At 36.9% G+C, this 17,457-nt stretch overlaps 1 protein-coding gene across 1 annotated transcript; it reads right to left on the reverse strand.

The window, feature by feature from the left end:
- Window positions 1–1,796: 1,796 nt before the first annotated feature.
- On the reverse strand, window positions 1,797–3,938 carry LOC123314011 (glutamyl aminopeptidase-like). The gene is made up of 2 exons (XM_044899123.1): window positions 3,558–3,938; window positions 1,797–1,982 (listed from the first exon to the last, which is right to left on the reverse strand). Exons 1-2 carry the CDS (start codon window positions 3,936–3,938, stop codon window positions 1,797–1,799), a joined length of 567 nt encoding a protein of 188 aa, XP_044755058.1.
- Window positions 3,939–17,457: the final 13,519 nt, after the last annotated feature.

Consider the following 17,457-nt stretch of genomic DNA (forward strand, 5'->3'; position numbering starts at 1 on the left):
CTCCGCTTCTGAGATTTGCTACCTTGGAGTGATCGTTTCGGATGACCTCTCTTGGACTTCTCACATCAGGAGTATTGTCAAAAAGGCGAACTAGGTCAACTATATAATTCGAAAAGCCTTTTCTGGTTGCTTTATCGATGTTTGTAAAGTGCTCTATACCACGTATAGAATTCTTGAACATGCTGGCCCGGTGTGGTGTCCACAGTTGATTAGAGACCAAAACCTCTTGGAGTCAGTTCAGCGTCGTGTGACGAGGCTACCCTACGCCTGGCAGCGTCCCTTTTACGAGGATAGACTCAAGCTGTTCGTTCTGGAGAGTTTTTTGTCGCGACGTACTCGCGGTGCCTTAATAGTCACATATCGTGCACTGCACAATTTGTTCGGCTGTGACTTATCGAACCTATTTCGATTAAACATTAACAACTTGCGAGGACACCAATACAAACTTTATCGCGAGAACTTCAAATCTTCGGCAAGGGAATTCTTCCTTAGTAATCGCGTTTTTAATTTGTGGAACTCTTTGCCGGAAAGTGTTGTTTGTGCTCCGTCGGTTAACTCGTTCAAGAACTGTTATGATGTATTCATTGCGCGACGTTGATATGTGTTATTGTGTTGGTTTTTTTTTAGGAGAATATTTTTTGTTTGTTTTTTTTTTGTGACCCTTATTGTAAATCTTTTTTGCTGCAGTCACTTATTGTTTTATATTGTTTTCTGAGATTTAAAGGCTACGGCCTCCCTTCTTTTTGTATTCATAATAATAATAATAATAAAGCACTTCCCATGCGGCGTGCCAATAAATAACCGAATCTAAAAGTCTGTTAAGGTTTTTACCTCGGTTTTTACTAACCAACGCAGTACTGCGGGAACGGGAGCGGGAGCGAAAACGACCCAGTGTATTGCGGGAAGCGGGAAGCTTTTTCTCACACCAAAGCGGTGAAGTATGTGAAGATTATTGTGTATTTTCGGCAAGAAAAATCGATAGATATTGAAATGGATTCCTCATCCGATTCCGCTCCCGCAGTACCGCGTTGATGTGTAGGAACCTTTATTATGGTTTCGATCACTGTCCCATATTATAGAAATTCTAAGACCTTTCAAAACGAGTGGTAAATCCCGAATGTGCAGCACCTTCATAGACACTTGAAGCTCTCTGATATATTGAAGTCGCCAATAATAACCATATTGCCACCATCATATTTGTCTTCCATTAATTCGAAAAGTTCATCATAACCAACTACAGAAATTTCAGGAGAATGTAAACCACCATAACGATTGTCGGAATATGATTGGAACCAAAAAGTTTTACAGCCAAATATCATTTATTCAATCCCAGAAATATTGAAGAAAGGCGATAATAGAGGGTGATAATACTCTGTAAAGGATGATTCATGCTGGACCGTGTCAGAGCCGGGCCGGGACCGACTCCGGGCCGTTGCAATGGGTCGCCACTTTGAAAACACGGGCACGGCACGTGTCCCAACCGGTGTAGTGTGGATGGGTCAATTGAAATTACTCATAGCCTTAAAGGCTGATTCATGCTAGACCGTGTCGGGTCCGAACCGGGACCCGGACGGGACACGGTAAAAGAATTATATGAGCAATTTCAATTGACCCATTCACGCTACACCGGTTGGGACACGTGCCGTGCCCGTGTTTTCAGAGTGGCGACCCGGTTGCAACGTCCCGGATTCGGTCCCGGCCAGGCTCCGACACGGTCTAGCATGAATCATCCTTAAAGGTCTCTTGGTAGATACAAATGTCTTTAGTTCATTTGCCCAGTGAGTATTTCGAAACGGTTATTTCAGCTCTACTGATAATGTCAACTTGGTACGAGTCTCTGCTTTAGCGTCTGTTACCTTGGATTGTTCAATCGGAACGCACAAAGCTTCTTGCACGTAATCTCGATCTCTACACCAAGTTTCCTGGGTGATCTCGTTCGTTAAGGATTGTGGTGATAAAATTTGTTGCTGGGAGTTTGGAATCTGATAAATTATTGCAAATTTTGTTATGCTCAATGGTTTTCTCTTTACTGTTTTCACGAATGTTCCATTTCTTTCAGCCTAGATTTGTTAGGTTCTCTGATTCAACTAGTCAACTCTCCCAAGCATGTCCGAGAACCTCAAATTTATTTTCATTTAGAGCGATAAGATCATTTATTTAAAGCCATCTATCTGCTTTTTTGCCTTCAGCTGCTTGCCTGAATTGATATCTGATCAGAACGTTTCATATTTTCCCTTTAATTTAGTTAGTTGTAGTATTTGAATAGCATCATTGTAATTCCATGGGGTGACTGGTTCAAAAAGTGCTCGGACAGCTTGAGAAGATCCTACATTATGTTTGGAATATTGTTTGATTGCTATCTTAAAAGGAACGAAGAATATTGCTTCAATTTCGTTTGCAAGACCACATAACACATCTGTTAGAGCACTCTTATGCATTCTATGTAGAGCATTCCATATTAGAGAACACTTCCATGCACCTGTAATTTACACGTATAACTTGCACCTTTCACATGCACCTCCATAGAGGGAATAACTTGGGAAACCGTGGAATAGTTGGCTGTTGAACTCAGGTACCCTTTCATGTCATCATCACACATGCCTCACTAACCGGTGCAGAGCCATCCGATTAATTGCTTGTTTGTTGAAGATTTCGACCCAAGGAGACCGAGAATTTGACCGAACCAACAACTAGAAGCTCAACATCGGAAGGACCGAAAAACCGAACCATTGTTAAGATAAGTTTTTGTATGCCTCTGAGACACCATTCTTGTCAGTCATCTCTTGATCGAAGTAGTTGAGACTTATTGCTTGAATTGTTAACTTTCAATAAACCTTTATTTGAACTTGACCGAGTATATCTGAATGTGAATAACCAAATGTGAGGAAATGTTGTTTCATTAGTGTCTAATATTATCTTATATTAAAATTATTCAATCACGAGTTAGTCAGGGACCATACTATAAACCCTGTTGCTACGCGATTCTGAATCTGGGAGATTGAACGGTATAACAGTAATCCTTCGGTGGATTAGTTCAAGAGTTATTGAACTGTGAAATTTCACACATAAGATGAACATTACCCTTCATAACCCAAACTCAGGGAATTAAACCCTCGTGATCCGAGTACAGCTTGATGACATTAATTCATATCCGTTTGTCGTATTCTTCCCGAAACACCCTGTATTTGTTTGGTTGATGTACGTTTTTGTTGGGGTTATATTAAACCACCTGAGTAGTCGATGCCGATGTTTACATAAAAAAAGCTACTCATCGTACACTTTATACTCAAAGATATGTGGGAGTAATTACCTCATATCTTCACTTTACCTACTTCCTTCATATTTCAAGCTGTCCCAAGGTATACAACTCTCCTAAAATTTGTGAATTTCGAAGAAAAAAAACGATAATGATGAAAGAAAATCATTCAAAGCAACATTAACAAACCTCTGTTCCCAATTATATCCGGTAAAGCAATGATATCCAATTTCGGAAATGGAAACGGCACTTGAAAATATTTCTGCAAATAAGCGAGAAGCTTGGGGGCAGTTCTTGTTACCATGCTCATCGAGGATCTCATTTCTTTTCTAACGAGGATCTTTATCTGATCCTCTTGCTTTCCTGTTAACACGAATTCAGCGTCGTATATTATGAAGCAGAGCATGTAGGTGGACATTGGAAACGAGTTCACAAAATGATCCAAAAACCATCCGTCTTCACCTTCCATTGGTTCGGATTTGACTAGTTGCATGTTACTTGTAGTATTGTAATTTTTTTTTCTTCCAATGGTGAGCTCAAAAGTGGCTATCATTCCAGGTTCGTCAAAACAGGGGAATGCTTTTCTTGCACCCATCGGCTCAAAGAACGAGACTGCGTAATAGCTCTTTTCCGATGATGATGAGAAGTTTCCTCTAAAAATTCCAGTTGGTTCTTCTAACATGTTCCCTAGAAAAGTAGATATTTTCTTATAAGTCTGGAAACTGCATTTCAATGTAGTCAGTGGTTCTCGATTACTATTAAAATTATATTACAATTTATGTAACGATTTTATCTACCAGCGTTTATGAATAAACTTGGTTTTTGTGAATTCATTTCCACTGTGAAACGCCACTAAATCAGAATAGTGGAGCGTCGTTATGTTTATACCCCAGAACCAAGGAAACATCTGTGAAAAAAATTTAATTTCTAATTCTTAAATTAGAACAATTTGCCATAGCAAAATGTACTTTTTTTGACAAAGTTCAACCAAAAATTATTGTTGCCTCTTATTATTTATTCATTTATGAAGAATCTAAATAACTGGATATGTAAAGTCAAAATAACCTTCAGAGGTTATTAGGAGGATTGAATTTGAGCAAATATGTTTTGAGGAGTTTTTTGTCCATTGTATAGTTTTCCGATTATTTGCGATTGAAACTTGAGATTTTTCACCTAAAAATTCAAAATTTTTGAATAGGTTCTTACGAAAAACTGAAAAAGTATAATAATAATAATAAAAGTGCTGAAGTGCTAAAGTGGGGGTGAATGGAATATAGGCTATCTTTATACAAGGTGATTCATTGGGAAATTCGCATGCGCATGCGCATGCGCATGCGCACTGCAGTTTAAGGCGAATTTTGGCGCTAGTGGTTAACTATGGTTAGGTTGTAGTTACTTGGGTAACCACATTTTGGCGATGATAACCATGTAACTATGACGTTTCAATGACGTCACAGGAAGTTAACCACGTAACTACACGTAACCTTCCTCTTGAGTAGGGTTAAATCATTGAACTCTATGGAGTTCCCATCTTGAAACTGCACATAGTTTTCGAATTGAGATGCACATGTTGAATTTCAGTTCGATAGTTCAGATAGGAATTGAGATTTCAGTGGTCAATTCGGCAAAGTGTGATATCAATTCCTCGAAAACTGTTGGATCAATTCGAACCAAATCTTGAAACTGCACATAGTTTTCTAATTGAGATGCACATGTTGAATTTCAGTTCGATAGTGCAGATAGGAATTGAGATTTCAGTGGTCTATTCGGCAAAGTGTGATATCAATTCCTCGAAAACTGTTGGATCAATTCGAACCAAATCTTGAAACTGCACATAGTTTTCGAAATGAGATGCACATGTTGAATTTCAGATCGATAGTTCTGATAGGAATGAAGATTTCAGTTGTCGATTCGGCAAAATATCATTTCAATTCCTAAGGAACTTTTGGATCGATTCGAACCAAATCTTGAAACTGCACATAGTTTTCGAATTGAGATGCACATGTTGAATTTCAGTTCGATAGTTCAGATAGGAATTGAGATTTCAGTGGTCAATTCGGCAAAATATCATTTCAATTCCTAAGGAACTTTTGGATCGATTCGAACCAAATCTTGAAACTGCACATAGTTTTCTAAAGGCGAATTTTGGCGCTGTAACCACAGCTTACTATGGTTATGGTTATCTCTGACGTCATAGTTACTGATGACATTTATGTCATCAGCTGTTAAGTGACAGCTGTACGTTCTGTTTGGTTAGTTTTCGATAAAAATAAAATTTTGGAGGGTAGAGACCCTTCTTGAAGAAGATGTACAAGAAGAGTAATAAGAAAATATTCTTTAACTAGTTTAACCCAAAGATATTACACACCTGTGTGTAATATCTTTGGTTTAACCTGGTGTATACTGGTGCCTCTCCAAATGCTGTTTTTTGCTTACCTCTTTCTTTTTTCATAATTCAATACGCATTATAGATTCCAGTAGTAGTATTTTATAATTTGTTATATGTATGTGTTGTGATGGATCCACCAATGGCAAAAAAAATTAAACTATCGCTGTTTACTTCATAGAAGGGAAGTTTCCCTTCTATATGGGTGTGTTCTGTGCTTCGTGAATCCCGCTACCAACGTCTATTATTTGTGTTCTGTGCGGCTCTGCTAAGAATCTATGGCACTAAAATTCATTACATTTCACTCATTGAAAGGAGATAGAACTACATACCATACTCTTTAACCCATTGAACTCTATGGGAACTCCATAGAGTTCAATGATTTAACCCTACTCAAGAGGAAGGTTACGTGTAGTTACGTGGTTAACTTCCTGTGACGTCATTGAAACGTCATAGTTACATGGTTATCATCGCCAAAATGTGGTTACCCAAGTAACTACAACCTAACCATAGTTAACCACTAGCGCCAAAATTCGCCTTAAACTGCAGTGCGCATGCGGTGACTCTAGCGATTCGGACGACCCTGCTTTTGTGTAGGGTTACGGAAAATCAACCCGAGTCAGTGATCGAGGTAGCAGCTCCGTACTTTCCGAACACGGGTTAGATGTTCGGGTTAGGTAAACGAACGCAAAGGTTAGGGATCGAATGAACCCGAGTAAGTTTCCGAAAACGTCTATAGTTACATGGTTATCTTCGCCAAAATGTGGTTACCCAAGTAACTACAACCTAACCATAGTTAACCACTAGCGCCAAAATTCGCCTTAATTGAGATGCACATGTTGAATTTCAGTTCGATAGTGCAGATAGGAATTGAGATTTCAGTGGTCTATTCGGCAAAGTGTGATATCAATTCCTCGAAAACTCTTGGATCAATTCGAACCAAATCTTGAAACTGCACATAGTTTTCGAAATGAGATGCACATGTTGAATTTCAGATCGATAGTTCTAATAGGAATGGAGATTTCAGAAGTCGATTCGGCAAAATATCATTTCAATTCCTAAGGAACTATTGGATCGATTCGAACCAAATCTTGAAACTGTACATACTTTTCGAATTGAGATGCACATGTTGAATTTCAGTTCGATAGTTCAGATAGGAATTGAGATTTCAGTGGTCAATTCGGCAAAGTGTGATATCAATTCCTCGAAAACTGTTGGATCAATTCGAACCAAATCTTGAAACTGCACATAGTTTTCGAAATGAGATGCACATGTTGAATTTCAGATCGATAGTTCTAATAGGAATGGAGATTTCATAAGTCGATTCGGCAAAATATCATTTCAATTCCTAAGGAACTAATGGATCGATTCGAACCAAATCTTGAAACTGCACATAGTTTTCGAATTGAGATGCACATGTTGAATTTCAGATCGATAGTTCTGATAGGAATGAAGATTTCAGTAGTCGATTCGGCAAAATATCATTTCAATTCCTAAGGAACTATTGGATCGATTCGAACCAAATCTTGAAACTGCACATAGTTTTCGAATTGAGATGCACATGTTGAATTTCAGATCGATAGTTCTGATAGGAATGAAGATTTCAGTAGTCGATTCGGCAAAATATCATTTCAATTCCTAAGGAACTTTTGGATCGATTCGAACCAAATCTTGAAACTGCACATAGTTTTCGAATTCAGATGCACATGTTGAATTTCAGTTCGATAGTTCAGATAGGAATTTAGATGTCAGTGGTCAATTCGGCAAAGTGTGATATCAATTCCTCGAAAACTGTTCGATCAATTCGAACCAAATCTTGAAACTGCACATAGTTTTAGAATTGAGATGCACATGTTGAATTTCAGATCGATAGTTTTGATAGGAATGAAGATTTCAGTAGTCGATTCGGCAAAATATCATTTCAATTCCTAAGGAACTATTGGATCGATTCGAACCTAATCTTGAAACTGCACATAGTTTTCGAATTGAGATGCACCAGTTGAATTTCAGTTCGATAGTTCAGATAGGAATTGAGATTTCAGTGGTCAATTCGGCAAAGTGTGATATCAATTCCTCAAAAACTGTTGAACCAATTCGACCCAAATCTTGAAACTGCACATAGTTTTCGAATTGAGATACAAATGTTGAATTTCAGTTCGATAGTGCAGATAGGAATTGAGATTTCAGTGGTCTATTCGGCAAAGTGTGATATCAATTCCTCAAAAACTGTTGAACCAATTCGACCCAAATCTTGAAACTGCACATAGTTTTCGAATTGAGATGCACATGTTGAATTTCAGATCGATAGTTCTGATAGGAATGAAGATTTCAGTAGTCGATTCGGCAAAATATCATTTCAATTCCTAAGGAACTATTGGATCGATTCGAACCAAATCTTGAAACTGCACATAGTTTTCGAATTGAGATGCACATGTTGAATTTCAGTTCGATAGTTCAGATAGGAATTGAGATTTCAGTGGTCAATTCGGCAAAGTGTGATATCAATTCCTCGAAAACTGTTGGATCAATTCGAACCAAATCTTGAAACTGCACATAGTTTTCTAATTGAGATGCACATGTTGAATTTCAGTTCGATAGTGCAGATAGGAATTGAGATTTCAGTGGTCTATTCGGCAAAGTGTGATATCAATTCCTCGAAAACTGTTGGATCAATTCGAACCAAATCTTGAAACTGCACATAGTTTTTAAAATGAGATGCACATGTTGAATTTCAGTTCGATAGTTCAAATAGGAATTGAGATTTCAGTGGTCAATTCGGCAAAGTGCTATATCAATTCCTCGAAAACTGTTGGATCAATTCGAACCAAATCTTGAAACTGCACATAGTTTTCTAATTGAGATGCACATGTTGAATTTCAGTTCGATAGTGCAGATAGGAATTGAGATTTCAGTGGTCTATTCGGCAAAGTGTGATATCAATTCCTCTAAAACTGTTGGATCAATTCGAACCAAATCTTGAAACTGCACATAGTTTTCGAAATGAGATGCACATGTTGAATTTCAGATCGATAGTTCTGATAGGAATGAAGATTTCAGTAGTCGATTCGGCAAAATATCATTTCAATTCCTAAGGAACTTTTGGATCGATTCGAACCAAATCTTGAAACTGCACATAGTTTTCGAATTCAGATGCACATGTTGAATTTCAGTTCGATAGTTCAGATAGGAATTGAGATGTCAGTGGTCAATTCGGCAAAGTGTGATATCAATTCCTCGAAAACTGTTCGATCAATTCGAACCAAATCTTGAAACTGCACATAGTTTTAGATTGAGAATTTCAGATCGATAGTTTTGATAGGAATGAAGATTTCAGTAGTCGATTCGGCAAAATATCATTTCAATTCCTAAGGAACTATTGGATCGATTCGAACCTAATCTTGAAACTGCACATAGTTTTCGAATTGAGATGCACCAGTTGAATTTCAGTTCGATAGTTCAGATAGGAATTGAGATTTCAGTGGTCAATTCGGCAAAGTGTGATATCAATTCCTCAAAAACTGTTGAACCAATTCGACCCAAATCTTGAAACTGCACATAGTTTTCGAATTGAGATGCAAATGTTGAATTTCAGTTCGATAGTGCAGATAGGAATTGAGATTTCAGTGGTCTATTCGGCAAAGTGTGATATCAATTCCTCAAAAACTGTTGAACCAATTCGACACAAATCTTGAAACTGCACATAGTTTTCGAATTGAGATGCAGATGTTGAATTTCAGATCGATAGTTCTGATAGGAATGAAGATTTCAGTAGTCGATTCGGCAAAATATCATTTCAATTCCTAAGGAACTATTGGATCGATTCGAACCAAATCTTGAAACTGCACATAGTTTTCGAATTGAGATGCACATGTTGAATTTCAGTTCGATAGTTCAGATAGGAATTGAGATTTCAGTGGTCAATTCGGCAAAGTGTGATATCAATTCCTCGAAAACTGTTGGATCAATTCGAACCAAATCTTGAAACTGCACATAGTTTTCTAATTGAGATGCACATGTTGAATTTCAGTTCGATAGTGCAGATATGAATTGAGATTTCAGTGGTCTATTCGGCAAAGTGTGATATCAATTCCTCGAAAACTGTTGGATCAATTCGAACCAAATCTTGAAACTGCACATAGTTTTCGAAATGAGATGCACATGTTGAATTTCAGATCGATAGTTCTGATAGGAATGAAGATTTCAGTAGTCGATTCGGCAAAATATCATTTCAATTCCTGAGGAACTTTTAAATCGATTCGAACCAAATCTTGAAACTGCACATAGTTTTCGAATTCAGATTCACATGTTGAATTTCAGTTCGATAGTTCAGATAGGAATTGAGATGTCAGTGGTCAATTCGGCAAATCGTGATATCAATTCCTCGAAAACTGTTCGATCAATTCGAACCAAATCTTGAAACTGCACATTGTTTTAGAATTGAGATGCACATGTTGAATTTCAGATCGATAGTTTTGATAGGAATGAAGATTTCAGTAGTCGATTCGGCAAAATATCATTTCAATTCCTAAGGAACTATTGGATCGATTCGAACCTAATCTTGAAACTGCACATAGTTTTCGAATTGAGATGCACCAGTTGAATTTCAGTTCGATAGTTCAGATAGGAATTGAGATTTCAGTGGTCAATTCGGCAAAGTGTGAAATCAATTCCTCAAAAACTGTTGAACCAATTCGACCCAAATCTTGAAACTGCACATAGTTTTCGAATTGAGATGCACATGTTGAATTTCAGTTCGATAGTTCAGATAGGAATTGAGATTTCAGTGGTCAATTCGGCAAAGTGTGATATCAATTCCTCGAAAACTGTTGGATCAATTCGAACCAAATCTTGAAACTGCACATAGTTTTCGAAATGAGATGCACATGTTGAATTTCAGATCGATAGTTCTAATAGGAATGGAGATTTCAGAAGTCGATTCGGCAAAATATCATTTCAATTCCTAAGGAACTACTGGATCGATTCGAACCAAATCTTGAAACTGCACATAGTTTTCGAATTGAGATGCACATGTTGAATTTCAGATCGATAGTTCTGATAGGAATGAAGATTTCAGTAGTCGATTCGGCAAAATATCATTTCAATTCCTAAGGAACTATTGGATCGATTCGAACCAAATCATGAAACTGCACATAGTTTTAGAATTGAGATGCACATGTTGAATTTCAGATCGATAGTTTTGATAGGAATGAAGATTTCAGTAGTCGATTCGGCAAAATATCATTTCAATTCCTAAGGAACTATTGGATCGATTCGAACCTAATCTTGAAACTGCACATAGTTTTCGAATTGAGATGCACCAGTTGAATTTCAGTTCGATAGTTCAGATAGGAATTGAGATTTCAGTGGTCAATTCGGCAAAGTGTGAAATCAATTCCTCAAAAACTGTTGAACCAATTCGACCCAAATCTTGAAACTGCACATAGTTTTCGAATTGAGATGCAAATGTTGAATTTCAGTTCGATAGTGCAGATAGGAATTGAGATTTCAGTGGTCTATTCGGCAAAGTGTGATATCAATTCCTCAAAAACTGTTGAACCAATTCGACCCAAATCTTGAAACTGCACATAGTTTTCGAATTGAGATGCACATGTTGAATTTCAGATCGATAGTTCTGATAGGAATGAAGATTTCAGTAGTCGATTCGGCAAAATATCATTTCAATTCCTAAGGAACTATTGGATCGATTCGAACAAAATCTTGAAACTGCACATAGTTTTCGAATTGAGATAGATGTACATGTTGAATTTCAGTTCGATAGTTCAGATAGGAATTGAGATTTCAGTGGTCAATTCGGCAAAGTGTGATATCAATTCCTCAAAAACTGTTGAACCAATTCGACCCAAATCTTGAAACTGCACATAGTTTTCGAATTGAGATGCAAATGTTGAATTTCAGTTCGATAGTGCAGATAGGAATTGAGATTTCAGTGGTCTATTCGGCAAAGTGTGATATCAATTCCTCAAAAACTGTTGAACCAATTCGACCCAAATCTTGAAACTGCACATAGTTTTCGAATTGAGATGCACATGTTGAATTTCAGATCGATAGTTCTGATAGGAATGAAGATTTCAGTAGTCGATTCGGCAAAATATCATTTCAATTCCTAAGGAACTATTGGATCGATTCGAACCAAATCTTGAAACTGGACATAGTTTTCGAATTGAGATGCACATGTTGAATTTCAGTTCGATAGTTCAGATAGGAATTGAGATTTCAGTGGTCAATTCGGCAAAGTGTGATATCAATTCCTCGAAAACTGTTGGATCATTTCGAACCAAATCTTGAAACTGCACATAGTTTTCTAATTGAGATGCACATGTTGAATTTCAGTTCGATAGTGCAGATAGGAATTGAGATTTCAGTGGTCTATTCGGCAAAGTGTGATATCAATTCCTCGAAAACTGTTTGATCAATTCGAACCGAATCTTGAAACTGCACATAGTTTTCGAAATGAGATGCACATGTTGAATTTCAGATCGATAGTTCTAATAGGAATGGAGATTTCAGAAGTCGATTCGGCAAAATATCATTTCAATTCCTAAGGAACTATTGGATCGATTCGAACCAAATCTTGAAACTGCACATAGTTTTCGAATTGAGATGCACATGTTGAATTTCAGTTCGATAGTTCAGATAGGAATTGAGATTTCAGTGGTCAATTCGGCAAAATATCATTTCAATTCCTAAGGAACTTTTGGATCGATTCGAACCAAATCTTGAAACTGCACATAGTTTTCTAATTGAGATGCACATGTTGAATTTCAGTTCGATAGTGCAGATAGGAATTGAGATTTCAGTGGTCTATTCGGCAAAGTGTGATATCAATTCCTCGAAAACTGTTGGATCAATTCGAACCAAATCTTGAAACTGCACATAGTTTTCGAATTGAGATGCACATGTTGAATTTCAGTTCGATAGTTCAGATAGGAATTGAGATTTCAGTGGTCAATTCGGCAAAGTGTGATATCAATTCCTCGAAAACTGTTGGATCAATTCGAACCAAATCTTGAAACTGCACATAGTTTTCGAAATGAGATGCACATGTTGAATTTCAGATCGATAGTTCTGATAGGAATGAAGATTTCAGTAGTCGATTCGGCAAAATATCATTTCAATTCCTAAGGAACTTTTGGATCGATTCGAACCAAATCTTGAAACTGCACATAGTTTTCGAATTCAGATGCACATGTTGAATTTCAGTTCGATAGTTCAGATAGGAATTGAGATGTCAGTGGTCAATTCGGCAAAGTGTGATATCAATTCCTCGAAAACTGTTCGATCAATTCGAACCAAATCTTGAAACTGCACATAGTTTTAGAATTGAGATGCACATGTTGAATTTCAGATCGATAGTTTTGATAGGAATGAAGATTTCAGTAGTCGATTCGGCAAAATATCATTTCAATTCCTAAGGAACTATTGGATCGATTCGAACCTAATCTTGAAACTGCACATAGTTTTCGAATTGAGATGCACCAGTTGAATTTCAGTTCGATAGTTCAGATAGGAATTGAGATTTCAGTGGTCAATTCGGCAAAGTGTGATATCAATTCCTCAAAAACTGTTGAACCAATTCGACCCAAATCTTGAAACTGCACATAGTTTTCGAATTGAGATGCAAATGTTGAATTTCAGTTCGATAGTGCAGATAGGAATTGAGATTTCAGTGGTCCCTTCGGCAAAGTGTGATATCAATTCCTCAAAAACTGTTGAACCAATTCGACCCAAATCTTGAAACTGCACATAGTTTTCGAATTGAGTTGCACATGTTGAATTTCAGATCGATAGTTCTGATAGGAATGAAGATTTCAGTAGTCGATTCGGCAAAATATCATTTCAATTCCTAAGGAACTATTGGATCGATTCGAACCAAATCTTGAAACTGCACATAGTTTTCGAATTGAGATGCACATGTTGAATTTCAGTTCGATAGTTCAGATAGGAATTGAGATTTCAGTGGTCAATTCGGCAAAGTGTGATATCAATTCCTCGAAAACTGTTGGATCAATTCGAACCAAATCTTGAAACTGCACATAGTTTTCGAAATGAGATGCACATGTTGAATTTCAGATCGATAGTTCTAATAGGAATGGAGATTTCAGAAGTCGATTCGGCAAAATATCATTTCAATTCCTAAGGAACTATTGGATCGATTCGAACCAAATCTTGAAACTGCACATAGTTTTCGAATTGAGATGCACATGTTGAATTTCAGATCGATAGTTCTGATAGGAATGAAGATTTCAGTAGTCGATTCGGCAAAATATCATTTCAATTCCTAAGGAACTATTGGATCGATTCGAACCAAATCATGATACTGCACATAGTTTTAGAATTGAGATGCACATGTTGAATTTCAGATCGATAGTTTTGATAGGAATGAAGATTTCAGTAGTCGATTCGGCAAAATATCATTTCAATTCCTAAGGAACTATTGGATCGATTCGAACCTAATCTTGAAACTGCACATAGTTTTCGAATTGAGATGCACCAGTTGAATTTCAGTTCGATAGTTCAGATAGGAATTGAGATTTCAGTGGTCAATTCGGCAAAGTGTGAAATCAATTCCTCAAAAACTGTTGAACCAATTCGACCCAAATCTTGAAACTGCACATAGTTTTCGAATTGAGATGCACATGTTGAATTTCAGTTCGATAGTTCAGATAGGAATTGAGATTTCAGTGGTCAATTCGGCAAAGTGTGATATCAATTCCTCGAAAACTGTTGGATCGATTCGAACCAAATCATGATACTGCACATAGTTTTAGAATTGAGATGCACATGTTGAATTTCAGATCGATAGTTTTGATAGGAATGAAGATTTCAGTTGTCGATTCGGCAAAATATCATTTCAATTCCTAAGGAACTATTGGATCGATTCGAACCTAATCTTGAAACTGCACATAGTTTTCGAATCGAGATGCACCAGCTGAATTTCAGTTCGATAGTTCAGATAGGAATTGAGATTTCAGTGGTCAATTCGGCAAAGTGTGAAATCAATTCCTCAAAAACTGTTGAACCAATTCGACCCAAATCTTGAAACTGCACATAGTTTTCGAATTGAGATGCAAATGTTGAATTTCAGTTCGATAGTGCAGATAGGAATTGAGATTTCAGTGGTCTATTCGGCAAAGTGTGATATCAATTCCTCAAAAACTGTTGAACCAATTCGACCCAAATCTTGAAACTGCACATAGTTTTCGAATTGAGATGCAAATGTTGAATTTCAGTTCGATAGTGCAGATAGGAATTGAGATTTCAGTGGTCTATTCGGCAAAGTGTGATATCAATTCCTCAAAAACTGTTGAACCAATTCGACCCAAATCTTGAAACTGCACATAGTTTTCGAATTGAGATGCACATGTTGAATTTCAGATCGATAGTTCTGATAGGAATGAAGATTTCAGTAGTCGATTCGGCAAAATATCATTTCAATTCCTAAGGAACTATTGGATCGATTCGAACCAAATCATGATACTGCACATAGTTTTAGAATTGAGATGCACATGTTGAATTTCAGATCGATAGTTTTGATAGGAATGAAGATTTCAGTAGTCGATTCGGCAAAATATCATTTCAATTCCTAAGGAACTATTGGATCGATTCGAACCTAATCTTGAAACTGCACATAGTTTTCGAATTGAGATGCACCAGTTGAATTTCAGTTCGATAGTTCAGATAGGAATTGAGATTTCAGTGGTCAATTCGGCAAAGTGTGAAATCAATTCCTCAAAAACTGTTGAACCAATTCGACCCAAATCTTGAAACTGCACATAGTTTTCGAATTGAGATGCACATGTTGAATTTCAGTTCGATAGTTCAGATAGGAATTGAGATTTCAGTGGTCAATTCGGCAAAGTGTGATATCAATTCCTCGAAAACTGTTGGATCAATTCGAACCAAATCTTGAAACTGCACATAGTTTTCGAAATGAGATGCACATGTTGAATTTCAGATCGATAGTTCTAATAGGAATGGAGATTTCAGAAGTCGATTCGGCAAAATATCATTTCAATTCCTAAGGAACTATTGGATCGATTCGAACCAAATCTTGAAACTGCACATAGTTTTCGAATTGAGATGCACATGTTGAATTTCAGATCGATAGTTCTGATAGGAATGAAGATTTCAGTAGTCGATTCGGCAAAATATCATTTCAATTCCTAAGGAACTATTGGATCGATTCGAACCAAATCATGAAACTGCACATAGTTTTAGAATTGAGATGCACATGTTGAATTTCAGATCGATAGTTTTGATAGGAATGAAGATTTCAGTAGTCGATTCGGCAAAATATCATTTCAATTCCTAAGGAACTATTGGATCGATTCGACCCAAATCTTGAAACTGCACATAGTTTTCGAATTGAGATGCAAATGTTGAATTTCAGTTCGATAGTGCAGATAGGAATTGAGATTTCAGTGGTCTATTCGGCAAAGTGTGATATCAATTCCTCAAAAACTGTTGAACCAATTCGACCCAAATCTTGAAACTGCACATAGTTTTCGAATTGAGATGCAAATGTTGAATTTCAGTTCGATAGTGCAGATAGGAATTGAGATTTCAGTGGTCTATTCGGCAAAGTGTGATATCAATTCCTCAAAAACTGTTGAACCAATTCGACCCAAATCTTGAAACTGCACATAGTTTTCGAATTGAGATGCACATGTTGAATTTCAGATCGATACTTCTGATAGGAATGAAGATTTCAGTAGTCGATTCGGCAAAATATCATTTCAATTCCTAAGGAACTATTGGATCGATTCGAACCAAAGCTTGAAACTGCACATAGTTTTCGAATTGAGATAGATGCACAAGTTGAATTTCAGTTCGATAGTTCAGATAGGAATTGAGATTTCAGTGGTCAATTCGGCAAAGTGTGATATCAATTCCTCAAAAACTGTTGAACCAATTCGACCCAAATCTTGAAACTGCACATAGTTTTCGAATTGAGATGCAAATGTTGAATTTCAGTTCGATAGTGCAGATAGGAATTGAGATTTCAGTGGTCTATTCGGCAAAGTGTGATATCAATTCCTCAAAAACTGTTGAACCAATTCGACCCAAATCTTGAAACTGCACATAGTTTTCGAATTGAGATGCACATGTTGAATTTCAGATCGATAGTTCTGATAGGAATGAAGATTTCAGTAGTCGATTCGGCAAAATATCATTTCAATTCCTAAGGAACTATTGGATCGATTCGAACCAAATCTTGAAACTGCACATAGTTTTCGAATTGAGATGCACATGTTGAATTTCAGTTCGATAGTTCAGATAGGAATTGAGATTTCAGTGGTCAATTCGGCAAAGTGTGATATCAATTCCTCGAAAACTGTTGGATCATTTCGAACCAAATCTTGAAACTGCACATAGTTTTCTAATTGAGATGCACATGTTGAATTTCAGTTCGATAGTGCAGATAGGAATTGAGATTTCAGTGGTCTATTCGGCAAAGTGATTGATAGATAGGTATATTGAAAACGGCCGTTAGTGTTCCTCGTTTCACTTCTAGATCACATCCATATTCAGTGAATTCAGTAAATGATAACAAATTTGGAATGTTTTAAAAGGTATTGAATGATCTATCGCAGGACTTTGGACTTAGTTAATAAATCAATTATGATTTTGCCAACGTTTCGAAACCTATTGTTCCTTTCTCAAGGCTAAGATTCATTTCATTCATTCATTCATTCATTGTTGTATCCCGTTACCGGAAATAAATCTACAAAAAGAAGAAGAAAAAAAAAAAAAGAAAATTCGAACAGACTTGTAACTTCTTAGTGCTAGTTGC

Source organism: Coccinella septempunctata, chromosome 5 (assembly GCF_907165205.1).
Source record: "Coccinella septempunctata chromosome 5, icCocSept1.1, whole genome shotgun sequence".
Classification (NCBI taxonomy): domain Eukaryota; kingdom Metazoa; phylum Arthropoda; class Insecta; order Coleoptera; family Coccinellidae; genus Coccinella; species Coccinella septempunctata.